Below are 26852 nucleotides of genomic sequence, written 5' to 3'. Positions count from 1 at the left end.
TACGTTTGCTTCCCACAGTTGCCTACAGGCTTCTGCCCTGACTCCCGACCCCACCCCCACCTCCAGCACATCGCCTAAGCTCTGGGTACCAGGTGAGGGCTGTAGCTGGTCGGCTTTCCCGGGCTGGGCAGCATGGGGGCCGCGCTGCAAGGGTTGATGCGTTTCTCCTTCTGGCGCCGGTTGCAGAACCAGACGCGGATCACTTCCTTCTCCATGTGCAGCTGCTCGGCGATCAGCAGGATCTCCTCTGAGGTAGGCTTCTGGTTCTACAAGCAGAGAAGGGCTGGTGTGTGAGCTAGCGGCCTTCTTCCACCTGATACCCTTCCCGGCCGCCAGGGGGCGAAACTCACCGCTAGGAAACTCTTCTCTAAGGCGAAGCGGACATTCGTCTCGATGCTGGTCCTCTTCTTGCGTCTCCGCCCGGGCAGCCCGTCGAAACCCAGGCTGGGGCTGCTCAGCTGGTTTGGGCTGGGTAGGCTTGAGTCCACAGACATAGTCTCTGTGAAGACGGGAGACAAGGACGTCAGCGATCATTCCCCGCCCTTCCCCATCGCCAGTCCCCTGTGCAGGGGTGGCGGGTGAGGGGCGCCCCCTATTGGAGCCTCCGACCAGGCTCACCTGCATCGTTGAGCCACTTCTCCAGGAGGGGCTTGAGTTTACACATGTTCTTGAAGCTCAGGTTAAGGGCCTCGAAGCGGGAAATGGTCGTTTGGCTGAAGTCGTTGCCATAGAGCTTGCCCATGGCCAGGCCCACATCACCCTGGTCCAGAGAGAAGGCGGTAGAGTTTGGAAGTTAAGGCGGGCCCTCCTGGTCCAAGGGCAGATCCAGACACGGCAGCAGTGTTTGGAACTTTGCATCGTTGTTCCGTCCCCACCCCCACCCCCACCTCCACCCGCTACCTCATAAGGTGGTCCCAGACCTGTGTGAAGCCCAGCTTGATGCGGCGTTGCTTGAAGGTGCGAGCGAACTGTTCCAGCTCCTCCAAATCACTGGGCTCCTCTGGGTGGGACGGCGGTTCCAAGCACTTCGGGGGCTGCGGGTGCGAGAGGTGCGGGTCGGGCAGCGTGGGGCGAGTCATAGCCTGGTGGGGTGGGCAGGTGGGTGGGATGCGGGATGGAGGACCCGGATGGGGCTAAGCAATGGTTGTGCGCGTGCTGGCTGCAGACTCCCCTCGCCTGCCCGAGGCGCCCACACTAGTCTCTAATCCTGTTAAAGGTTTCGCTCCACTGCCGACCATGGTCCTCTCTGCATTACTCTTCACCTTCCCTTAGAGAGCCGAACTCCCACAAGGAGCAGCCAGCGTCTTTTGCTGATGGCTCAGTGGCCTAGAGCCGGGGACAGTGAGTTCATCCTCCTTCATCCTCTGCTACAGACTTGTCAGGCAGCTCAGCCCGAGTCCTAGCCCTCCTGGGACCGACATCCCCTTGCATGGAATAGAAACCATCACTACTCTGCCTGCCCATTGGATTATTAGATTAAGATTACTAAGAAGGAGGCCGTCCAAGCCTACAGGCAGAGAGTGAAGGCCGAGGTTCCGTCTATAGATGCGACAATAACGTGCAGATGCCTGGACGACAGATGGGTATTATATGGGTCGAGGAAGCTGAGAACAGGGGGGCGGTGCACGCGGAGGACAGGAGACATATGGAATCTATCTTGAGCTCAGTTTCACTGTGCATTTTTAAAACTCCTCTAAAAAAATGAAAGGCTCGATAGCAAGCATATAGCTGCTCCGGAGAACAAGGCAGAGGAATTCTACTTTTAAAATCAGCTTGGGCTACGGAGTGAGTTCAATGCCAGCCTGAGCAACTCTGAAGGACCATCTCAAAGTAAAGTGTGAAAAGAGGGTTGGTTCAGCGGGGAAGCCCCTGCCTAGAATCCCCCAGTGAGAGGCTGTGGGCGTGGCTCGGTGGTAGAGCCCCTGCCCAGAATCTTCCAATGAGAGGCTGGGGGCGTGGCTCAGTGGTAGAGCCCCGCCTAGAATCCCCCAGTGAGGGGCTGGGGGCGTGGCTCAGTGGTAGAGCCCCTGCCCAGAATCCTCCAATGAGGGGCTGGGGATGTGGCTCCGTGGTAGAGCCCCTGCCTAGAATCCCCCAGTGAGGGGCTGGGGGCGTGGCTCAGTGGTCGAGCCCCGCCTAGAGTCCCCAGTGAGAGGCTGGGGGCGTGGCTCAGTGGTAGAGCCCCTGCCTAGAATACTCAAAATTCTGGATTGACTCTCTAATAATACCAAATTATAAATAAAAGAAAGCAAAGTCTTAAAAATAAGTAGCTTGCAAGCGGAGAAAATGTACAGAAATTAATAAGCAGTACAATTAGAGAGCTGGACAAGAAGCAACAAACTCTCCGGAGTGATTCACTGTCTTAAAAATGAAAAGTTGGAGGCAGGTGCTTGGCGCGGGGATTTCTGTCCCAAGGATCTTTGGTGATCTAAAATCTCAGAACGGGTGTGTCTGGGAAAACATGATGACGTGAGCCCTGCTGGGTTCAAGGTGTCACTCTGTATCGCCGCATCAGAGGTTTGGTATCAGCGGCACGATCTTCCCAGGAGGGGTAAAGGAAGCCAGCGCGGGCAGGCAGGGCAGCTTCAGCAGCCAAGTGAGCTGATGCTGGCGAGCACCTCGCCTTTCCGGGCATGTGGAACTTAGCACTACAGCTAAGACCTGTGTGGGCCTGACAACTATTCAGCCCTTCTGACAGAGTTCGTGGGTGTCCGTGCGTGCGCGTGTGCGCGTGTGAGTGCGTGTGTGTGTGTGTGTGTGTGTGCACGCGCGTGCGTGTGTGTCCGCACAAGTGCACGTGAGTGTGGAGAGCCTGAAGCCACCATCGGGCAGGTGTCTTTCCTCAATTGCTCAACTTTTTTTTTTGTTTGTTTTTTTGTTTTTTTGGATTTGGTTTTTTCGAGACAGGGTTTCTCTGTGTAGCCCTGGCTGTCCTGGAACTCACTCTGTAGACCTGGCTGGCCTCAAACTCAGAAATCCGCCTGCCTCTGCCTCCCAAGTGCTGGGATTAAAGGCGTGTGCCACCACTGCCTGAACCTGAAATGTATTGGTTAGGCTGTCTGGCTAAGGATCTGCTGTCAACCTCTGTGCCCCCAGGGTGAAATCCCTGCCACACTCAGCTTTTTTGTAAAAGACTGATTTATTATTATATCTAAGTATGCTGTAGCTGTCTTCAGCTGCACCAGAAGAGGGTGTCAGATCTCCCCTCTCCCTCTCCCTCTCCCTCTCCTCTCCCTCTCCTTCTCTGTCTCTCTCTGAACTACCATGTGGTTGCTGGGATTTGAACTCAGAACCTTAGGAAAAAGCAGTCAGTGCTCTTACCCGCTGAGCCATCTGAGTTCTGAGGGGTCCTCCAGCTCAGGCCTTTGTGTTTACAGGGGCACTTTACTAACTGAGCCACACCTTCAGCCTCTGAGCTAAATATCTCATCAGATTTTCAAAGGCTTTGGAACCACTGGTCTGGTTTGAATCCCCTCCTGGTACGAAGCGAGGAACTGACCCAGGTACGGAGCCTACATTCTCTGACTTCCTACAGCCAGCTGGTGGCGGATGAGGGCTGAGCCTCAGGGCCCTCGGGTGCTCAGGGGCGTGAGATGTACCAGTGGAACAGAGGGGTACGAGGTAGGCCGATGGTTTCCACAGGTCCCACTGCACTCGGCCTCTCAGCCCCTGCTCGAGCTGCGGCCAGTGGCTTGGTAAACTCAGTGGACAGTCTCACCTGTGTGGGAAGCCCGGCCCGGGGCTGGGAGGTCAAGAGAGCTCCTTGGGTTTGTTGAGGTAGCTGGAATAGATTTGGCGTTGGTAGCAGGCCTGGAGAGACAATTAAGAACACAGAGGGTGAGTGGGCGGGCGGGGTAGGGCGGGGAATGCCGAACAAACGCCTTGGGAGACGGTGTCAGCTGGGCTGAGGTCTCACCTGGCTGACTCTGCTGTGCCTGTGGCAGCAGGAACTGAGCAGGTGGCTGGAGGTGGTGGCCGGGGACGAGCACCAGCTGTTGCAGCTGGAGAAGTTGCTGTATGTCCTGGCAGAGAGGGGATGGACAGAAGCACAGAATGAGTCCAGGCTGGATCTCCCCTTCAGCAGGAGGTGGTGGGGACCCCCAAGGGGTTGAAGCCAGCAGCAGCCATGTAGCCTGGTGCAGCGAGCCGTGGTCCGCTGGGCTTGGGACAGCGCAGCGGCGACCCTGGGGCGCCCGAGCGTCCTATCCTCACAGCTGCGCACGAGGGTTCATTCTTTGCCTTTCGCTTCCTGGTGAAATGTTTGCCCTGTCTCACATCCCACAGAACAAATAGACTTGTTTAAAAATGTAAACCAGACTAAGTCTTTTCTCTCTTTAAAGTGGTCCCGAGGCGTGTGCTATGATGTCTGGAATTATCTCTGATGTGCTCCAGCAAATAGCAGGTGTGTGCATTGGTACAACAGCTCGGAGAAAAGCTTCGGCACTAATTCATGTGGAAAAGAGAGCTCAGAATGTGAACTGATTTGGAGATAGGGTCTTTGAAGATAATCAACTTAAAACAAGGCCATGAAAGTGCATTCTAGGGCTGGAGAGATGGCTCAGGGGTTAAGAGCACTGACTGTTCTTCCAGAGGTCCTGGGTTCAATTCCCAGCAACCACAGGGTGGCTCACAACCAACTATAATGGGATCGTGCATTCATGTAAATAAAATAAACAAATCTAAAAAAGAAAGAAAGTGTGTCCTAATGCACTGTGGTTGATAGCGTCATTAAAAGTGGAAACTCAGGCCAGAAGTGGTACCACATGCCGGTCGTTAAGAGTTTAATTTAGGCCCTGGAGAGATGGCTCAGCGGTTAAGAGCATTGACTGATCTTCCAGAGATCATGAGTTCAAATCCCAGCAACCACATGGTGGCTCACAACCATCTGTAATGGGATCCGATGCCCTCTTCTGGTGTGTCTGAACACAGTTACAGTGTACTTACATGTATACATACATACATACATATATACATGTTTAAAAAAAGAATCATTACTTTTCATTCCTTAAAAAAAAAAAGTTTAGCAGGGCGGTGGCGCACGCCTTTAATCCTAACACTTGGGAGGCAGAGGCAGGCGGATTTCTGAGTTCGAGGCCAGCCTGGTCTACAGAGTGAGTTCCAGGACAGCCAGGACTACACAGAGAAACCCTGTCTCAAAAAAGCCCCCCCCCCCCCAAAAAAAAGAGTAGAGAGGAGCCTAGAGAGATTAGCCCAATGGTTAATTGCTATCTCTTTCAGATGGACCCTGGTTCAAATCCCAGCACTGCTATCTGGCAGCGCACAACCACTTGTAACTCTAGGTGTGGAGAAGCTCGGGCCCTCTTCTATCTTCCATGGCCACACACACAGTGTGGCACCCACAGGCACACATGTGCACATAACTAAACAAAACAAAAATTTTATTTTTTTTCCGTGACAGGGTTTCTCTTTTGTAGCCTTGGCTGTCCTAGAAATCGAGTTGAACACCACCCTGGATTTGAAATCACAGAGACCCGCCTGCCTCTGTCTCCAGAGTGCTGAGACTAAAGGTGTGCACCACCACCACCCAGCTTAAATAAATAAATAAATAAATAAATTTTTTAAAAAAGAAAAGGGCTGAAAGTGTCAGCACAGTGGTAGAACACATGCCTCAAATCCCCCAGTGAGGTGCTGGGGCCGCGGCATAGTAGAGAACTCGCCTAATGTTCATGAGACCGGTGATTTAACCGACCAGTACTGCTGTGAATAAACAAACAGAAAGGTGTTCTGGCCAGAGGGCCCGGTGGTTTTCTAAAAGGGCTTGCCGCCAACCTAACCATCTGAGTCTGACCCCTTAGACCACCTCTGACCTCCGCACATGTGCCATGGCACGCTGGCACCCACCTTGGGATAGTGGACCGTGCCAGGAAACTTGATAGGGTAGAGCGGGCCTGAGACCCTGGTACCTAGGTGCCCACCTGGGATGGTAAGCGCCCCCTGTTCCCAGGTCTACATGCCCCACACTGTCCTTGGCCCCAAACAGAGCTCTCCATGCTAACGAGACACCGAGAGGCCCTGAGGGCTTGCCAATAAATTTCCCTTCCCCGACATCCCCCCAGCGTGTGTGGATAAACATGGACTGTCTCTTTCACCAAAAACTGCCCTGTGGAGCATGGAGAAGGCCTTCACCTGCAGAGGCGCGGCCTAAGTGTCCTGTAGAAGGCCTCTCTGCATGTCTAGACAACACTCCCTAAGCTAAGGATTTCCACAATGAGCTAAGCTGAAGTTTCCCCCCTCCCTCCTCCATCACCTCTGTCCTCAGCCCACAGGCCCCCAACGGTCCCAGATCTCATCTTGGGCCTTCATTCCTGACTCCTCTGTACGACACCCCAATGGCGACTAGATGCCCGGGAGTCAGGGAACCCCAACTTTGGCCTACCACATCTTAGACTGCGTTCTCTCATCCCCTGAGCACTGTCTTGGTGCTTCCCTTAAAGCCCAACACCTAAAGCCTCCCCAGTGGCTCCTCCCCACCCCAACATCAGCGGCAGGGCGGAACGCAGACCCACAATCCACTACACACATAGAAGACAAATGCTTGTTTTAAAGGAGGGAATATTTTGATATAAATACAAATAGAACGGAGAGGATGTAAACAGACTCAGGAAAGAAGACGTCTACAAGCCAACGGGAGAGGACCAGAGGCCCTGCCCACACCTCCTGCCACACTCCTGGCTTCCAGAACACTGAAAGAATGTATGTCTGCTGTTGAAGTCATCAGACAGTGGCTCTTTGTTACAGCAGCACGAGCAAACTATACAAGCTGGACATGCCCCTGCCTTCCTTATTAGGCAACAGTTCTATTCCTGGGTGTGAAACCACCAGAAGTGTGTGCGTGTGCCGAGTTTTCCACACAGGACCTCCACCCCAGTTCAAGTGGCCACCAGCTGCTGGACAGAAAAATAACCCGAGTCCGTGGAATCAGCGACGACACAAACTTCCAACACGAGGTCATGACCTCCTACAGGATCCTGCTTATATTTCTATTTGCGTGTCACAAACGCCAAAGGCTTCCGAGTGCCATTGACGTGGGTGCGTATTGTTATTGGGGCCCTGATCTGTGTGCTTGTGATTGACAGGCTTTTCATAAGTTGTTCTACGTTGCTGGCCTATGGCAGAGACATCATTCGAGGCTGTGTCTACTCTACTCTTCCCTGGTACCCTACGCCCCGTAAAACTCCTCATAGGTCACCAACGCAGAACAAATTACGAAAAGCATGCCAGTCACAGGCACACAGATCAGGGCCCACAGAGAGTTACCCATTCCACTCTCCACTGCCCTTCTTACGGGTGGCACGTTTGCTAATGCGCCCTCCTCCTCTGCTAGGCTGAGCCTCTAGCAGGCAGAGGCATGTCTTATTAAAAGGAAACAAACAACTGTAGCCATACCCCAGTCTGGCTTCCCTTCCTCTGTCCTTCACATGCTGCCCCCCCCACTGCGTTATGTCCCCCCTCCACTGTCACCATCCTAGTCCAAATCACAGCACGTCTACCCCAGGCCACGCAGTTCCTCTAAGCACCCGGGGAGTGTCTGATAGCAACAGGCTTCTGAGTTGTTGTTGTTGTTTTTTCCTGAGTCAGGGTCTCATGTAGTTTGGGCTGCCTCAGGATTCCCCATGTGGCTGAAGATGACCATAAACTCCGCATCCTCCTGCTGCAGATGTCTGGGTGTGGCTTGGGTGTGTACCCATGTATATGTATGTGTGTGGGTGTCGGCGTGTACACACGGAGGCCTGAAGAAGAGCCCTCAGAGGCGGAGTCACGGGCTCTCGTGGGTTATTCCGTGAGTGCTGGGTTGTGATCCGGAGCCGTGGCTGGGAGCCTTTATGTGCCTGGCCATCCGATGGCCCAACTGTTATTAGCATATATTAATTGTGTATGGCCCTGGGTTTCATGATATTTGCATACTGCGCCTAATGTATTTCAGTCGTATTCACCTTGTCACCCTCCCTGTCCCCCTCCAACTCCCATGGATCCAATCCACCCACTTTCATGTCCTTTTGGATGCATGTGATGTGATGTAAGCTTAAAACATTTTTTTTTTAACTTTCCACAAAAGGTTTTGGTAAGATGCAAAAAGCATCATGGTGAAACTATGTTTTTTGTTTTCTTCCTTCCTTCCTTCCTTCCTTCCTTCCTTCCTTCCTTCCTTCCTTCCTTCCTTCCTTCCTTCCTTTCTTCTGCTGTCTTCACACACACCAGAAGAGGGCATCAGATCCCATTATAAATAGTGTGAGCCACCATGTGGTTGCTGGGAATTGAACTCAGGACCTCTGGAAGAGCAGTCCGTGCTCTTAACAACTGAGCCATCTCCAACCGGACCCCTGCCTTTTAAGAAAGGGTTTCTCTGTGTAGCCCTGGCTGTCCTGGAACTCACTCTGTATAACAGGCTGGCCTCGAACGCAGAAATCCGCCTGCCTCTGTGCCTGGCACTACACACACACACACACAGAGACACACACACACACACACAGACATACACACACAGACACACACACACAAACACACACACACATACACACAGACACACACACAGACACACACACACACAGACACACACAGTTACATGGCATCTCACAGCCCTCTGTAACTCCCTGCTCCTGTCCTCCAGGCACCAGGCATGTACATGGTACACAGACATGCATGCAGGCAAAACTGTCACATACCTAGAAATATCTTTTTAAATCTATTAACTTTTTTTTTTTTATTAAAAAGACAGATCGCGCTGGGCAGTGGTGGCGCACGCCTGTAATCCCAGCAGTCTGGGAGGCAGAGGCAGGCGGATTTCTGAGTTCGAGGCCAGCCTGATCTACTGAGTGAGTTCCAGGATAGCCAGGGCTACACAGAGAAACCCTGTCTCGAAAAACCAAAAAAAAAAAAACCAAACAAGAAGAAGAACAAGAAGAAGAAGAAGAAGAAGAAGAAGAAGAAGAAGAAGAAGAAGAAGAAGAAGAAGAAGAAGAAGAAGAAGAAGAAGAAGAAGAAGAAAAAGACAGAGAGAAAGCATCTGCAAGGCACCCCAGGAGGGGCGGATGAACTTGGGTGGGACAAACCCCGATGTTTACTAGGCTCTAACCGAGGTGCACCATTTCCTTCTGCTGCGAATTAGAACCGACCGAGGTGGCTATGCACGCACCGGCCTGCACTGTCTTCTCTCCACCCACGCGTGATAGAATCCAAGCACTTCGCTGCAGCCTGGCCCAGCCCAGGCCTCTCCTCTCCTTGAGACTTCCCTGCCCTCTGACCCCTGTCTGGCCACACAACCCCTCCTTGTCACTCAAGCTAGAAAGGAATCTCCGGGACTTGTCACTCAGCCCGGGCCTTTGCTGTTTATGCTAAGAACCACCCCCTTCCATTTCATTCGAGTCTCCACCAATGCTCTTCCTCGGGGCGGCCACCTGTACCCCTTCTCCGTTTTCCTACCATTCCTCACACCACATTCTCCTCTGTCCTGCGAGAACTGCTTCCCGTCTTTCTCTCCAGCTACGATGCACACTCAAAACCGTCTACTTTATCCTCACCAAGAAAGGCGCCCGCTGGTGAGGAGGATCCCTCCCTCCGCCGCCCCACCCCCATTTGCTGAGTGAAGGCATACAATTTTAGAAAGGGATTTTAGCACACAGCGAGTAGGCTCCGCTCGCCCGGGGCTCGGCCAGTAGGAGGCCCCATCAGTCTACAATCCAGAGGGTGCGTGGCTCTCTTTAACCACTTGGGGGCGCGCCACTCTAGCCCCAAATGGAGTTGGGCGAGCTGACAGTGGCTGGAGGAGACCTTCGGTGGCCTGTTTTAAAAGTCAATTGCTTTGTCTCTCTCTCTAACCAGCTGGGAGGGTTAGCATACCCTGCTGAAGCTGGCTGGCTGGCTGGGAACACACTATATAGCCCAGGCTGGCCTCGAACTTGTTACAGTCCTTCCTGCCTCTGCCTTCTCAGTGTCAGGATTATGGGTTGGCATTACCATTACCACACCCAGGCTGGGAAGGAACCAGTTCTTGCTTCCAGTATAATACAGGACCGTCTGGCTGCGCTTTGCTGAAGACAGACCGGGGACAGAAGGCAGAGATACACGGCTAATGCGCTACGTGGGTGAAGGGGTGGTTAAGCGAGCAGTTTCTCGTCGGGCCTCCGTCCCCACTGGGGGCGAGGGTGGGGGTGGGGTAGAAGGCTATGCGAGTGAATGGGAAGAAGCCAGGGCCCCAGAGCTGGCCAGCTGCGACGATGGCCCAGGTGCTGCGCCTCACCCCAGTGCACAGAAGAGGAGGCCCTCACCCCGCCATGCCTCCCAGCCCTGCAAAACCCCGCCACCATGACTGGAGGGTGTCGGCAGGCCAGCGACCAGGTCTGGATACAGCTGGTCTAGGCTGGAGAGAGGAGGAAGAGTGAGAACTGTGGGAACGGAGCGAACGAGCTGTCACTCGAACTAGCTGTTCTCGTTCGAGGAGGGTGCGTGGGGGATGGGCAGCGGGGCGACACTGTCGGTGGTGGGTACACTTTCGGTTAGATAGGAAGGAAAAGTTCTGTTGTTCTGGTATAGCAGGGAAGTAGCTGTAATTAATGACATATGGCATATTTCCAAATAGCTAAAACGAGCAGGGTATGGTATGTGGGGTGTGCCTGCAGCCTCAGCACTTCAGAGGTGGAGGCAGGAGTTCAAGGCCAGCTTGGGCTACATAGAGACTACCAGCCCAGAATGGATTACAAGAAACTCTGTCTGAAAACAGCAACAATAACTACTACTACTACTACTATTGTTGTTGTCAGGGCCGAGGATTGAACCCAGGATCTCAGGCATGCGAGACACGTGCTCTACCACCAAAGATGGAGCTCATCACCCCCCACCACCACCACCACACACACCAAAAGACCTTAAAGGTTTCCACCATACAGAGAGGATAAATAGTTGTGGTAACTATTTATATAGGTATGTTAAATAGCCTGACTTTGAAGTCAATGATTCTTGAATCACTCCTGCCTCTGGGTCACAGCTTTCTTATCTGTGAACTTAGGGAAAACTGGGTGACTCTTCCCTGGGTTTTGCTGGGGCCTGAGTGATGTCATTATTCAGAGTGCTTTAGAAATCTGAATGCAAGCTGGGCGGTGGTAGCGCACGCCTGTAATCCCAGCACTGGGAGGCAGAGGCAGGCGGATTTCTGAGTTTGAGGCCAGCCTGGTCTACAGAGTGAGTTCCAGGACAGCCAGGGCTACACAGAGAAACCCTGTCTCGGAAAAAAAAAAGTGAAAGAAAGAAAGAAAGAAAGAAAGAAAGAAAGAAAGAAAGAAAGAAAGAAAGCAAGGAAGGAAGGAAGGAAGGAAGGAAGGAAGGAAGGAAGAAAGAAAGGAAGAAAGGAAAGAAAGAAAGAAAGGAAGGAAGAAAGGAAAGAAAGAAGAAAGAAAGGAAGGAAGAAAGAAAGAAAGAAAGAAAGAAAGAAAGAAAGAAAGAAAGAAAGAAAGAAAGAAAGAAATCTGAACGCATTACTTACACACAGGTGCAAGCCGCTACTGTCCCCTCACGCACCCTACCCCATGGTGAGCCGTCAACAGTCCAAGCCCCACCTGCCTTTCAAATCTGTCCTTGTGACCACCACGGACAAGGTCCAGTGCCCAACTAGCCTCTGCGGAGAGTTAGCCAGATATCTGCCTGTCTGCGTGATGGCCCCAACTTGAGTCACTAAGACGCTCCTCAGGCTAGTTATGGAGGTGCATGCCTTTAATCCCAGCACTCAGGGCAGAGGCTGGTGGATCTCAGTAAGTTAGAGGCTCTGGTGGAGGTGGTGGTGGTGGTGATGATGGGGTGGTGGTGAGTTCAAGACCCAACAGGTCCAATGAAACACTTGTTTCTTTTAACTCAGAAAATATCCAGGCACGGAAGCCAAACCCCCAGGAATCAGTTCTTGGCCAATGCAATCCGTGTTCCTACACCACATCCTTCCTGTGCAAGGCAGCCTTCCCTCCCACCTGTGTGCCCACCTCCCATGGCTCCCTTGTTTAATGCCTCTCAGATGACTTGGTCCCTGGTTTAACTGCCCGCCTGCCCAGCGCAAGACAAACCCTAGGAATGCGTTCTGGGCTTCCCCATCTCGCTGTGTAGCCAAGGGCGGTCTGGAACCCTTCTGATCCTCTTGGACGGTGCCCCCTGCCTCTCTACCTTGGGGGTTCTGGGATTACAGGTGTGTGCCAGCATCAGAAGTTTATGCAGTGCCGGAGATGGAACCCAGGAACTCGAGTGTGCAAGCACTCTTACCAAGTGGCCACGCCTCCTAAAACAATTGTAGTTTGTTCTTTTGAGTTTGTTCATCTGGGCTGCAGCCCAGATGGTCTCAAACTCAGGGCAGTCCTCCTGCCTCAGCTTTCTGAGTGCTGGAGTTACAGGTATGTGCTGCCACCCCTGGCTTTAGAATAATTTCTAAATTATAGACTAAACTCTGTCTCAATCCCTCCCTTACGCCTGCCTCCCCACACACTCATGTCTGTGTGTGCATGCGCATGCCTGTATACATGTGCACGCATGCATGCAGGGACAGGATGGCGGTCAACGAGGACTGTCCTCCTCAGTCACTCTGCACCTTGTGTTTTGACACAGGGGCCTTCAGGGAACCAGAAGACTAACAAGTTAGCTAGCCTGGTGGACCGGCCAGCTCCCAGTGTCCTGTTGTCACAGAGCTAGGATCACAGGGAAGAAAGAGCTGTTGAGCTGGAATAGTTACAAGGATGCTAGGGACTCACCTGAGTCTTTGTCATGTTTCCCGGCGTACTTTATACACCAAGCTATGTCCTCAGCCTGTGGTGTCCTGGTGGTTGACTGAAACCCTGTCTCACATAGCTAAGGCAGGCCTTGAGTCCTCACCCTGCTTCCCCCAAACCCCAAGTGCCGGGATCATGGCCTGGCTTTCCCTCATCTTCTTGTCCACCCCACTCTGAGCCCCGCTCAGGTTAAAACTGCTTTCCCTCTCTGCCTGTATCTGGCTGTTCCTCCCCCCGCCCCTCCCCCCCCGCAACCCCCACCCCGCCCCTTTCTTTCAAAATTGACTCACACAGCCCTCAGTTCTCAAAGGCCATCTTCTCAGTGAAATCTTTCCTAAGCATTAGCCCAGCCCCTCCCTTTCCCACGGGGCCTCGTTTCGTTTTGTGAATCACCCTTCCTCTGAACCTCTTGTTGCCGGTCTGTTTGTTTACGGTCTGTTTCCCTGCTCAAGGACAGCCGGCCATGAGCGGGCGCGGCACACACAAGGGACTTCATGGATGGCACCTCCATGGGAGTGCCGTTCCAGTCAGTGTACTGGGAAGAGTTCAGAGCCGGGAGCAGGAGGTGGGAGCCGTGGCGCATGCGCGCAATCCCAAGATTTGGAGGGGCTGAGGGGAGAGTAAGAGTTCGAGGCCCGTGTGGGCTACAAAGAAGTTCAAGGTTAGCTTACGCCATATAGATTCAGTTTCAAAACGAAAACTGGAGAGAGGCTGGGCAGCTGAGGGCTCTCCTGCGTTTACAAGGACTGAGGCTCTGCACCAGCTCCGCAGGCACCCGGCAGCTGCTTGAGACTTCAGCTCCAGGACATCCAGCCTCCACAGACACCCACACAGACATGGCGTCTGTTCATATAGACACACACAGGTACGCAAAAGATTAAAAATACTAGAACTAAGTTTGAACAGTCAGGGACAAAATTTTAAAAATTAAAGGCAATGGAGGGGCGGGGCCAGTTAGGCCCCCCCCATGGAGGGGCGGGGCCAGTGAGGCTGCACTCCACAGGCCAGGAGACCCTAGCTGGGCCCAGGCCACAGCCCAGGAATCCAGCACTGTCACCTTTTACCAACTTACTGCACATCCTGACCAGGATCAGTGGGCAGGACTACCCAGTCCAGAACTCCATAGCTCTGGTCCATACGCTGACCTGACACCACTGTCCCTTTTTAAAAGGATAGGGCCCCCACTCTTCTATCTGGGGATCTGTCTTGCCCCATGCTCAGGTCGCAGGAGTGAGAGGCAGTTCTCCAAGGCTTAGGTACAGATTCAAATGAGGCGAGCCGGTACATCTGTTCTCCAGAGCAGGGAGATGCAGAGGACATTTTTCTTGTTCCCAAAAGACATTGAGGAGATGTCCCTGGAGCTGAGCCCAATACTCCACAGAAGACCTTTCCTTTCCTTCCTTCTCTCTCTCTCTCCCTTAATTATTAATCATTTAATGTATGTGAGTACACTGTAACTGTCTTCAGACACACCAGAAGAGGGCATCATATCACTTTTACTGTGATCACAGATGGCTGTAAGCCATTTTTGTGGTTGCTGGGATTTGAACTCAGGACCTTCAGAAGAGCAGTCAGTGCTCTTACCCGCTGAGCCATCTCCCCAGCCCCACACAGCAGGCCTTTTCCGTGCTCTGAGTCAAACATCAAACATCCCGGCTGCTTTTCAGCCACCTAGACATGGGCATCCACAGCTCTCTCCTGACCACGGGGGCCCAGCTTCTGAGCCCGCCCGCTTCCTTACGTCAGCACTGCCCACTGTCCCCAAGCCTTTCCTCCGGCTGCCCACCTTTGACGGCCCAGTTCCTGGTTCCGAATCAGCACCAGACAAGACCCTGTGGGGAACGCATTCCCTAGACCCTCTCCGCCTAGCGGATTGTCTTAAGCATCATGTCCTGTATTCCTTTCCAGCTCAACCAATACACGACGGCGATGTTTTCACAGTTAATGTTAAGTTTTCAGTCAATGCCAACCCCCTGCTCCAGGCATTCTGAAAGACCCCCCTGAAGAGACACCTTCCCTTTCCTTGATTGAAAAACTGCAACAACAAAACATCCCTCATCGATTTGATAAACATCCACACAGCTCAGTAGAACGCGCAGTACCAAGCACCAGAAGGGCCAATTATCCAACTGCATGTAATGTAATCATCCTTTCAGAGGGACAGCTTAGAAACGACAGGGAAGCGTCCTGAAAAACAGTTTACCTGGCATGGGAACGCTCCCTCTTTATTTTATATTATAATATCATTCGATTTAAAGTGGTGGGGTCATGAATCTTTTATTTATTTATTTCTGGCTTGTTTTGTGGTGCTGGGGTTTGAACCTTGGCCTCAGGCAATCCAGGCAAGTACTCTACTGTGCTTCTACAGAGCCACGCCCCCAGCCCCCTCACTGGGGGATTCTGGGCAGGGGCTCTACCACTGAGCCACGCCCTCAGCCCCTCACTGGGGGATTCTGGGCAGGGGCTCTACCACTGAGCCACGCCCCCAGCCCCTCACTGGGGGATTCTAGGCAGGGGCTCTGCCACTGAGCCACGCCCCCAGCCCCTCACTGGGGGATTCTAGGCAGGGGCTCTACCACTGAGCCACGCCCCCAGCCCCTCACTGGGGGATTCTGGGCAGGGGCTCTACCACTGAGCCACGCCCCCAGCCCCTCACTGGGGGATTCTAGGCAGGGGCTCTACCACTGAGCCACGCCTCCAGCACCTCCCTGGGGGAGTCTAGGCAGGGGCTCTACCACTGAGCCACGCCCCCAGCCCCTCACTGGGGGATTCTAGGCAGGGGCTCTACCACTGAGTCACACCCCCAACCCCTCACTGGGGGAGTCTATCAGGGCTCTATATTATGCTATACCCACAGCCTTAAAAGTGTTTCGGACTGGACTTCTTAGTATTTCCAAATTGCAACACATTTTAGTTTCACTACAAGCCAGGGAGTCTCCTGGGAGGCAAAGATGACTGTGACTCATTCCTAAGTCCCTAGATTCTGCCAGCGTCCAACACACAGAAGGACTGGGGACGCAAGTGACCTGACTGCAGGGACAGAGCAGAGCAGAGCAGGCAAAAGAAGTAGAAGTGGGCGGAGGCCATGGGAACTCAAGCCCAGGAGCTGGTCTGGGGGGTGGGGGGGAGGGCTCCTCAGGCACACTCAGACACAACCAGAGCACGGACTACCTGGATGCGGGGATTTGAGCTGGGGGTAACAGACGAAGAGGTGCGTCCAGGTAAAGGACAGGATGGAGAGGAAAATGGGCGCAAAGCCCTGGTGAGGAACCCTCAGACCCTGCCCTGCGCGTGCTACCAAGCGAAGGACGTGCACCTGCAGCAGGAGTCTCTGGTGGCCCCGGTGGGAGGGGACTGGAAACCACGTCCCCGTGAAGCTCGGCTGAAGCAAGGGCCATGACAGGCGGGCTGTGGGGCTAGAGCTCTGAGTTCCCCGGCTGGCTCTGCCAATCCTACTCGATGCGACCTGAGGCACGCCATCTTGTCGCTGCAACTCTCCAGCATTCTGAGCGATGGCACGTGAATCCAGAGGTGCCATCTTTGGACACATTGGCATGGTGTCTGGTTATCGCCGCGGGGTGAGCCTGGCGTGGGTAGGGCTATGCTAGGAAGAGCCATCATGGAGTGGAGTGGTTACTGAGTCCCTGCAGAGCCTGGCCTGGGGCAGGCACAGCTCAGTGTTCAGGAAAGTCCTGAAGGGTGCATCTGTAATGAGATGGGTCTCCCACGATGGGTAAACTCCCAGTGAGGGCAGCCCCACTCGAGCTGGACAGTTCCCCTTCATAGACAGCTCCCCATGGGTGCTGGGGGGAGGTAGAAGATAGCAAGAGAGGAGGAGGTGGGAAGCTACCCCAAGGCCAGTTAAAGGGTTTCTTCACTATACTTTCACCACTTAGAGTGTGGTGAACTCAAGTGCTCACAGAACCAAGGCGGCAGGAGTAGGCTGCTCTGCCATTGCTGGCTTTTGTTTTGTCTTTACTATGGATTTATTTAACTACTCTTCTTGCATGCATATTAGGTAAACACCCTACCACTGAGCCACGCCCCCAGCCCCTCACTGGGGGATTCTAGGCGGTGGGGGGGCTCTCCCACTGAGCCACGCCCCCAGCCCCTCCCTGGGGGATTCTAGACAGGGGCTCTCCCACTGAGCCACGCCTCCAGCCCCTCACTGGGGGATTCTAGGCAAGTGTCTACCAGTGAACTATATCTTCAGCCTATATTTTCACTTTTTATTATGAAACCAAGACTCGCCACTTTTCTTTTCTTTTTTTTTTTCTTTTGTTTTTGTGTGTCACTATGTCATTCTGGCTGTCCTGAAGCTCACTATGCAGATCCAGCTGGCCTCAAACTCACAGAGATCTGCCTGCCTCTGCCTCCTGAGTGCTGGGAAAAGACTCGCTCCACTCTGCCCAGCTGAGTCTCTCCACCTTAGAACCACCGCTTGCAACCAGCCACCAGCGTATGTCAGATATATCAGTCACTGTTGAGTCGAACTGTGCCCAACCCTCGAAAGATAGGTTAAAGCCCTGACCTAGGAGCCTGTAAATATGACCTGATTTGAAATAGGGTCTTTGCAGACATAACAAAGTTAAAATAAGCTCATGAGATAGGCACTAGTACAGGGACTGATCCCTTAATAAGAACAGGAAATCTGGACAGAGACATACGCAAAGTCCACAGGGCAACACAGGCAGGCTGTGGACGGACCCATCTGACCCGTGGAATGCTAAGGATCGCTAGCATCACCAGGAGCTGTGCACAAGAAAGACGGTGCATGGTGCTGCCGACTGACATCTTAACCTAGGCAGTGTGGCTTGAGACAATACGTTTCTGTTGTCTCAGAACAGAACAGGGTTGGGTTAGTTGGGGTTATTCTGTCCTTTTCTAGGTTTTGCTAGGTAGCTCAATCCGGATTTAAACTCATAAGAGATCCTCCTGCCTCAGCCTTCTGAGTGAAGATATGCTCCAATCGGAACTCCATTTCCATATTCTTTCCTTCCTTCCTTCCTTCCTTCCTTCCTTCCTTCCTTCCTTCCTTCCTTCCTTCTCTTTCTTTCTTTCTTTCTTCTTTCTTTCTTTCTTTCTTTCTTTCTTTCTTTCTTTCTTTCTTTCTTTCTTTCTTTCTTTTGAGACAAGGTCTCTCTGTGTAGCCCTGACTGTCCTGGAACTGGCTATGTAGGACCAGGCTGGCCTCAAACTCAGAGATTTGCCTGCTTCTCCCTCCCAAGTGCTGGGATTAGAGGTGTGTGCCACCCCCTGCTCAGCTGTTTGGTTTTAGACATTTGGTGACAGCAGCTTGTAATGGCGACGCCAGTGTCAACGTGTGTCAATGACTCCAATGTCAACGTGCCGGCTCCAGAATTGGGAGGACGAAACTGGTTTTAAACGCAGTTCACTGACCTCTTTACTGGAAGGTCAGCCACTGGATGAACCAAGACACACAGCTCTACTTCTAGAGAGCTCTGATTATCTGCATTTTCGATTCGTTTTGTTTTCCGAGACGGGTCTCCTGTAGCCTAGGCTAACCTCCAACTCAGTAAGAAGCCTCAAACTAGTCCGATCCGCCTATCTTCACCTCCTGAGCGCTGGGGGTCAGAGGTGTGTCGTCATCACACTAGAATTACGTACGCTTGGGTGCTTGGGTTTGAACCCAGGGCTTTGGGCACGCTGCGCAAGCTCCACCAACTGAACTACTCTGCCAGGCCTGCCTGGAGCACTCATTCCGACTCCTGGCCTTTTTGTTTTAAGGCCCACACAGAGACACCATTCACGGGAATGAGGGTGGCACTTCTGGTTATACGCTGAGCGTTTGGAAGATGCACAGAAACTGTGTGGCTCAACCCCCCACGAAAAGAACTCAGGTACACGGGCTACTGCGTGGGGAGCCTTGCTTTAACCATCTGTAGGATGGGAAGGTCCTCTCCCAAAGCTTCTGACGGTTGCAGAACTGCCCAGCACACAGTTAGTGTCAGAAGGGCCCTCGAGGACCAGACACCCCTTCCGGTGCACATGCCGGTCCCTTGCTCCGAGGAGCAGGGTGTGGTGTCCGCCCTTACCTGTGCTGTGAGCTGGATGGGTTGGGTCAAGGTGAGCTGCGGGGTCCCTGGGGGTTGGCTGGTAGGCTGTGATGGTGGCAGGTCGCCTCCCCCAGAGGAGGCTGGGGTCTGCGAGGTGGGAGGAGGAGGCGGAAGAGGTGGAGGAGGAGGTGGAGGCGGCAGCGGGCGGCGGCGGGCAGCGTTGGCGGGCAGCGGCGCTGGATTGCTGGACAGCGGCGGCCAGCAGCTGGGCCTGAGCTTGCTGAAGGAGGAGTTGCTGCTGAGCGGGTATCAGAGCGGAGAGCTGCGGGGGCGGCGCGCGGCGGCGGCGGCGGCGGCGAGCAGACAGACACAGCCAGGGCAGCAGGGGCAGAGAAGGCAGAGAGGGTTTAGGATCTGAGTCAAGCCGTTAGGAGACACATCTTTTACAGGACGGGACGAGGAGGAGACGGAGGAGGAGGAGGAGGAGGACGAGGAGGACGAGGACGAGAGGCAAGTGAGAGAGGGGCAGTTGTGGCCTCAGCGAGACTTGTCACCTGCAGCAGGGCCTGCGACAGACAGGGAGGATCGAACCCTCCACACGGTCCTTCGCCAGATACTTACCCCCAGCTAGCTGGCTGCCCGTCAACATGAGTTGGGCCTGGGGCAGATGAGGCTGAGCCGGCTGGGGGGGGCGGGGGTGCTGCTGGGGCTGAATCACCACTGGGGTCTTCAGCCTTGATCTGGGGAGGAGAGAGGCAGGGTCCGGGACCCCAGAATGTTAAGTGGAGGCCAGAGAGAATGCCCACCTGCGAACCAAAAAAGAAGGTATGCGTGTAGCTGTGGCAGCCCTGGGCTGGCACAGGGGAGTGGCCAGGAGTGGCCAGGCCATGGCTTGAGGCCTCTGACCACTTCTCTGGCTTCAGGGCTCTCAGGAGTTGGTTAGGGCTAGCACCCCATCTGCACACACACTCCCTCCACCTTTGGAAAGCACTCTCCTCCTCCGGGGATCAGTTTCCCCACCTGTAAAATGGGAAACGCTGACTGACGGTAGGAACCTGGGCAGTCCCTAGGACTCACATGTCCCCCTCACTTTTTTGCCATTGTTGGTGCTGCTTTTTTTCTCTGTGTAGCCCTGGCTGTCCTGGAACTCCCTATGTAGACCAGGCTGGCCTTGAACTCATCAAGATCCACCTGCCTCTGCTTCTAAGTGCTGAGATTAAAGGCGTGCACTACAACAGCCAGCTGGGGGCTATAGCTCCTTTCTTGTCCTTTGGAATAAAATTTTGTTGAAGGGACTGGAGAGGTGGCTCCGTGGTTAAGAGCACCGGCTGCCCTTCCAGAGAGCCTGCGTTTAGTTCCCTGCACCCGCATGGTGGATCAGTCATGGTTGGTAACTCACGTTCTGGGGGATCTGACACCCTCTCCTGGCCCCTGTAGGCACTGAACACGCCCACTTTCCTGTGGTGCACAGACAAACATGCATGCAAAACTCGTAAGTGCATAAAAATAAAATTAGACTTTTCTTTCATTGTTGAAAAGCAGGGTCTTGGAATAGAAAAATTACCACTGGAGCTGAGCAGAGTGTACACACACCTGTGACCCAGGCACTTCAGGGGGAGGCAGAGGCAGGGGGATGGCTGTGAGTGTTAGGCCAGCCAAAGCTGCACACACACGTAGGAACATATGTAGGTATGTATGTATGTATGCGTGTACACATATATGTAACAACAATTAATGAAAAAAGCAGTCATAAATTTGAAAAAGGACAAGGGGGGTTTATGGGCAGGCTTTGGAGGGGGAAAAAGGGGAGGGAAATTATGTAATTATATTATCTTATGTAATTATATTATCATATCAAAAAGTAAAATTAAAATAAGTAGTTTCAACTGAAAATAGAAAGACTAAAAACAATTTGACCTTACCAGCTGCAATGGTTATGCTATGAGTACCTGTAATTCTCAGCATTTGGGAGGCTGAGGCAGGAGGATTTTGAGTTTCAGGGCCAGCCTATGTTACCTATTAATACCCTATCTAAAAAAAAAATAAAGGAAGCAGCTTGGCACTTCACGATCACACATGATTATGGAGACAAGTAGTCGATACCCATGGGGACATGGGCAAGTGTGGATGATGCAGGCGGGAGAGACCAACAGGGCGCTCTACCCACCCACCCTGCCCTTCTGAGTCACTCATTTCAGAGAAAATCAGAGTCCCAGCAGACACAGCAAAGCACTGCTGGTCCTGACCTGTGGCCCAGCCAGAAGCGGCTCCGGCCTTCCCCGACTCTCTCGCTATGATGTGGATAGAGCCTGCATCGCACACACAAAACAGACCAGTGTTGTGAAGCCATCTTTGGCCCCTTCCTCTTTTCCACAAAAGAGCCAAATAGCGGGCACTGTGGGCTGAGGAGATGCGGGTTGAGGGTGCGTGGGGGCGTTTGATAGACACCACACTTCCAGACCAGACCGGACACCGGGACCGTCTGCCGCTCGCTCAGTGGTGTCTCCTTTGGCAAAAGGAGATCTAGAGAGAGAGACACGACTTATGCGAGCTGGCAAGGCAGGTCAACAGGGAGCAACGCCTGGAATGCGAGGGAGACAGACAGACAGACAGACAGACGAGGCTCTGGAAAGACCAAAGGACAGTCCTGGTATCTCAGGTTATGTGATGGATGTGTCAGGAATGACACTATTAGAAGTTGGAGATATGGGCATTCCCCAGAAAGGATGCTAAAAGGCTCACTCTCCTGGCTAGTTGTATTTTATTTTATTTTATTCTGTTTTATTTGCGTGGGTAGGTGTGCACATGCCTCGGTGGACATGTGGAGGTCAGAGGACAACGTGCGGAAATGACTTCTCTCCGTCTGCCACAGGAGTTCCAGGGATTAAACTCTCCAGTTGGGCGGCAAGCCTCTCTGCCCCCTGAGCCCTCTCGTTCCACTTTCCACTAAATTACTTAGTTTGAACGTAGTCTAGGCTGGCCTCAAACTCAATGCACTCTTCTTGCCTTATCCTGCTTAGGGCTGGGAATAGCAGCAGCACACCCCCAGATCCAACAGCATTCTCGGGGCGTGCTTAGTTTGGGAGAATTCAGAATGAGACGCTAAAGATCCATGCGTGCTTTGATAGGTGTTGTTTTAATACGAAGTTAAGAAAACTGGAAACTTTCTCTTGTTTTTTAAAGACAGGCTAGCCTTCAACTTGCTATGTAGACCAGGTTGGCCCCGAACTCTTTTTTTTTTTTTTTAAGATTTATGTATTATTATATCTAAGTACACTGTCCCTGTCATCAGACACACCAGAGGAGGGCATCAGATCTCATTACAGATGGTTGTGAGCCACCATGTGGTTGCTGGGAACTGAACTCAGGATCTTCAGAAGAGCAGTCAGTGCTCTTAACCGCTGAGCCATCTCTCCAGCCCGGCCCCGAACTCTTAAGAGATATGCCTGCCTCTGCCTCCTGACTGCTGGGATTAAAGGCATGTGCCATCATGCTCAGCTTTTTGGGTTTTTTGTTGTTGTTGTTGTTGCTTTGTTTTTGGCTTTTGGTTTTTTCGAGACAGGGTTTCTCTGTGTAGCCCTGGCTGTCCTGGAACTCACTCTGTAGACCAGGCTGGCCTTGAACTCAGAAATCTGCCTGCCTCTGCCTCCCAAGTGCTGGGATTAAAGGCGTGCGCCACTCCCCACCCCCCCACCCCCCCCCCCCACCCCGCTAGCTTTTGGTTTTATAAAGCAGGACTCAGGCAGCCCAGGCTGGCCTCAAATTTTCTAGTCAGGGATGACCTTAAACTTCTGACCTTCCTGTCTCCCCACACCTTGAGGGATATGTCCTCAGGGATGGTTTATAGTTTCCCCTGAGTCCAGGGAATCAAATCCAGAGTCATTATGAAAGCTAAAGCTATTCAAGCGCTCAGCCAATGAAGTCACATTCCTGGCCTACTGTTTGGTTTTGAAACAGAGTCTTGCTAAGTTGCCCGGAACTTAACTCTTACGGCCTAGGACTGGCCCCTCGCCTCGGCCTCTGGAGAGCTGGGATCAGATGCCTGCCTGCCACACTGGACTGTGATGACATTTTACCATCTCACCAATGCCAGCCCTCTTCCCTTTCCACCAGTGGAGGAGAGGCCCTGGGGTCAGACCCTTCAGCACATGAGGGACTCTGGGTAGAATATAATAATCGTATTTATTTCCATGGTAAACGATTCTGATTTTCCATTCATGAAATTTCCATTTAAAACCCTGTTTATTCAAGCTGTTGAAAATAAAACAACCCAAAGCCGTTCATGATTTGGTAATTGTTGGAACTGATTGATGGGTTCCTGCGGGTTGGTGTTTTTGTTACACGCTTCTGTCTTTTTTTTTTTTTTTTGTATCACATTTTCCATAATAAAAATGTTTTAAAAAATTGAGTCACTTAAAATTATTATGTAAATAATACACCCCAGCGGTGCACAGATGTGCCGGGGGCCGGCGGCATGCAGATTGCTGCATCTGGGAGAGCTCCTGTGCAGAGGTGGGGGGAGCTTGCGGGGACAAAGGCCAGGGCCAGAGCAGCAGCAGAGGGTGGGGGGCAGCCAGGCCCCGGAGGGGGAGGGAGGACACCCCTCACCCTGCACTGCCTCTCCCTGGCCTCCCAGAGAAGGCTGCTGGGGGAGGGCGGGGTGAGCAGAGACGGACAGGCCCAGACTGCTGGGGCTGAAACAAACACCAAGCCAGAGGTCAGGAGGTCGAGCGCAGGCGCCCTGCTGACCTGGGCCTCTGTGTAAAGGGCACCCGCTCACCAATCACCTTGTCCTCCTAGGCCTGGAGACTGCAGCCGACGTGGGAGGATCACAGAGGCTGTCCTGACCACCCCTTCCTCCCCACGCACCCTGTCCCAGCCCAGTGTTAGAGAAGAGGAAACTAAGAAGCCCAGAGAGGGGAAGTGACTTTCCCATGGTCACACAGCAAAGCTGCAGGGCTGGGTGAAGGGCCCTGCTGCCAGTCTCACCTCATCCTTCAGATACCTCTGGTCAGGCTCTGTCCACGCCCACGCCCCCCCCCCATCCCGTTCTTGCTTCTCCTTTTAAGAGTCTGAACCAGTCTATGGCCCTTACCACCGTCAGGCTGGATGGAGACCGAGCCCCAGAAACAACCTAAGTCCCACAGCGGCTAAGCACAGAGCCCCTTCCCTCCATACTCCTCTTCTTCTTCCCCTGGCTGTCCTCTGCCCGCTTCTCTTACCCTGTTCCCTGCTGTCTGTGTGTCTGTCTCTCTCTCTCTCTGTCTCTCTGTGCGCGCGGGTGTGTGTGTGTGTGTGCGTGTGTATGTGTGTGTGTGTGTTGGGGTACAGGGGTGCTTCAGGCCCCCTTTGGCCAGGGAAGTCGGGATGGGGGCGGGGCCTTGGCTTCCTGTTGTTATCGCCCTGGGGCTCTGGGGGGGATTCCCCTGGCCACCCCCACCCCCTAGGGAAGGGGAAGGAGACTCGGTGAGTCACAAGCCTGGGGCGGGAACCGAGGGTGAGAAAGGGCAGGAGGAACCTCGCCGCCTGGTACCCTCGCAGGACAGAGTGCAGGGCAAACGCATGCGCTGAAGACGCCCTTCCTCCAGAGTACCTACCACCCGCTTCCCCGAAGATCCCACGGGTGCTTGCTTACCTTGGTGCTGGGGCCAGTTGGGGACACAGAGAATGGGGACGCTTTATTCTGGGGGTTCTGTGAAGAGAGAGTTGGAGCAAGGGGATGGAAATAGGGTCTTGAAAAGTTTCCGGACACCTGCCCCCTGCCCCCTAACCACTGCCCCATTCGTCCCTCCCCGCCGTCCTGTGCGCCCGAGAGAGCCTGACCTGATGGTTAATGTCGGGTCCATTTCTTTCGGTGTCTGTAAAGGGAGAGAAAAGGTGTGGTGGCGCCGGGCGCTCCTGCGCTCAGTGTCCACCCGCATCCCGCATCCGTCTGCTTCCCTGCCCCTGCCTGTCTGCCCGCCCGCACTCACCTGTGTGCTCTGACGGGGAGTCCAGACTTTGCTTCTCGGCCTCTAAGGGCTTAGACATTCTTATTTCTGTGAACAGAGAAGGGATGAAAATGGAGAGGAGGGAGGGCAGCCAGGAGGGGGCTGAGGCCCTTCTTCTGACCCCCACTAAGCCTTTCCCAAGCCCACGCCTACCCCTGACACTTCCAACTATCTCTTTCAGAGAGTTCTCAAAAGAGGACCCCCCCCCAAAAAAAAGAGTGGTACAGGAGCCGTCACCTACTGTGAGGCAGCCACGGGTGGGCCAGGAGGTGGAGTACGGTCACAAGAAGGCATCAGCTGGCTGGGAGGGGCGGGTGGGGCGGGTGGGGTCCCACAACAACCGAGCCCGCACAACCTCTGGCCTCCTTCCCAGGCAGGTGGCCGGGCTCTAGCCTGTGCCCTACCAGGTTTCCAGTGAGACATGTTTTCCACTCTGAGCAGGTCAAGTGAGCGAGCGGAGATGGGGTTACAGGAGCCCCAAAACGAGGAGCTGTCATAACTCAGAGTGTGATTCAGTTGTCCCCTGATCTGTCACCTTCCCTGTCCTCCCGTCCCCACATAACTCCCACCAGCCTTCTGTCCTGCATGATGTCACAAGCCCGGGAGCCGCACCCTACCCCTCTCAGATCCCCCACCCCACCCACCTCTACCCTGACCCTGTTTTTCAAAGCAATGTCTCCCAAAGCCTGGAATCCCAGCTGTGCTTGCAAATCCACTCGCATCCAGTAGCCTCCGGGATCCAAGGTGGGTGGCAGGCAGTGAGCCTGCTGACACCTGCCATCAGAGGTCTGCCACCACCCAGCACAGCGCCAAACAGTCCACGTCCACGGGAGCCATTGGTGTAAGATCCTCCGTTTCCCACCGAGGAAGCTGAGACTCTGAGGGCTGTCACCCCAAACGGAGCACTACGTCTGCAGCGGTGGGTATCCGGACTGCACCTTGGTGCTCCTGAATCTAGGGCCCCTGCTTCTCATCTTGATGCCTCTGGGCTAACGGTCCTAGGCCTCACCTTTGACCTGTGATAGCCTGGTCTCATTGTGGTGCCATGTCCTACCCAGCCTGGGCCCAGGCCGGAGCAAGATCTGGGCTTTTTCTCGATCCGTTCTCACCTCCCCGAGCCTCTCCAACACATACTCCAAGTCCTTCCTGTGACTTGACTGTCAGTGGTCTCAGACCTTCCTCACAACACAACCCTCCTAGGTTACCCCAAAAACCCAGCAATATTACGGAACCCTGCCTATCAAAAAGCTACGTTCTGCACCTCAGATGGTCTCGGAAGGCTAACACGTGGAAGGAGCGCTGCCCACGGAGAGAGAGTGAGCGTCTAGGACTTCCGCAGTTGCGGATTACTTGAGGTGGAACACCAGCCTCTCGTGTTTTAGACTCCTAATCCAAAGCTAGGCAGAGCGGGCAGGAGACGGCTCAGAGGCCAAGACCAAGCACTGCTCTCGCAGGGGACGGCTTCACGTTTCAGCACCCATACAACGCCCGTAACTCCAGCTCCAGGGGGTCCAGCGCCCACAAACGTGCACATATTGCCCCCTATATACATAACTAGAGGGAAAAGAGCCCAGCCGGGCGCTGTACGTGACTGGGGAGTAAACATCCGAGCCCTGCAGGGACAGCTGAGGAGACACCGCATCCTGTGACCCAGCATCCCCACTTCTGGGTGGCCAATGAGCAGAGGAAGCTCTGAGCATGTGTCCCAGTGGTAGGGGACTTGCCTAGCATAGGGCCCTGGGTTCCATTCCCAGAAAAACACCACACACACATACAGACACACACACACATACACATGCACATACACATGCACATACACACATACACACACACACACACACACACATACACAGATACACAAACACACACACAAATACACACACCCTAAACATATCCCATACACACCCCAAACACAACACACACACACACATACACACACACACACACACGAACACACACACCCCAAACATACCCCATACACACCCCAAACACACCACACACACACACACAAACACATACATCCCAAACATACCCCATATACACCCCAAACACAACACACACACATACACACCTGCATACACATACAC

The 26852-nt window shown here is 53.5% G+C and overlaps 1 protein-coding gene across 1 annotated transcript in view; it reads right to left on the bottom strand.

Annotated features, from left to right (window-relative positions):
* Positions 1 to 26852, bottom strand: part of Pou2f2 (POU class 2 homeobox 2) — a 46152-nt gene that overhangs the window by 9915 nt on the left and 9385 nt on the right. The window contains 13 exon segments of the mRNA XM_052169073.1: positions 90 to 266; positions 351 to 499; positions 619 to 760; positions 921 to 1034; positions 3719 to 3810; positions 3917 to 4022; positions 18815 to 18932; positions 18934 to 19097; positions 19374 to 19472; positions 19474 to 19581; positions 24411 to 24467; positions 24599 to 24633; positions 24748 to 24813. Coding sequence (XP_052025033.1) covers positions 90 to 266; positions 351 to 499; positions 619 to 760; positions 921 to 1034; positions 3719 to 3810; positions 3917 to 4022; positions 18815 to 18932; positions 18934 to 19097; positions 19374 to 19472; positions 19474 to 19581; positions 24411 to 24467; positions 24599 to 24633; positions 24748 to 24813 — 1427 coding nt within the window.

The sequence above is a fragment of the Apodemus sylvaticus genome, chromosome 1 (genome assembly GCF_947179515.1).
Source record: "Apodemus sylvaticus chromosome 1, mApoSyl1.1, whole genome shotgun sequence".
In the NCBI taxonomy this organism is placed as follows: domain Eukaryota; kingdom Metazoa; phylum Chordata; class Mammalia; order Rodentia; family Muridae; genus Apodemus; species Apodemus sylvaticus.
Note: the sequence above shows the minus strand (reverse complement) of the source record. Positions and strands in the feature narration are given on the sequence as shown.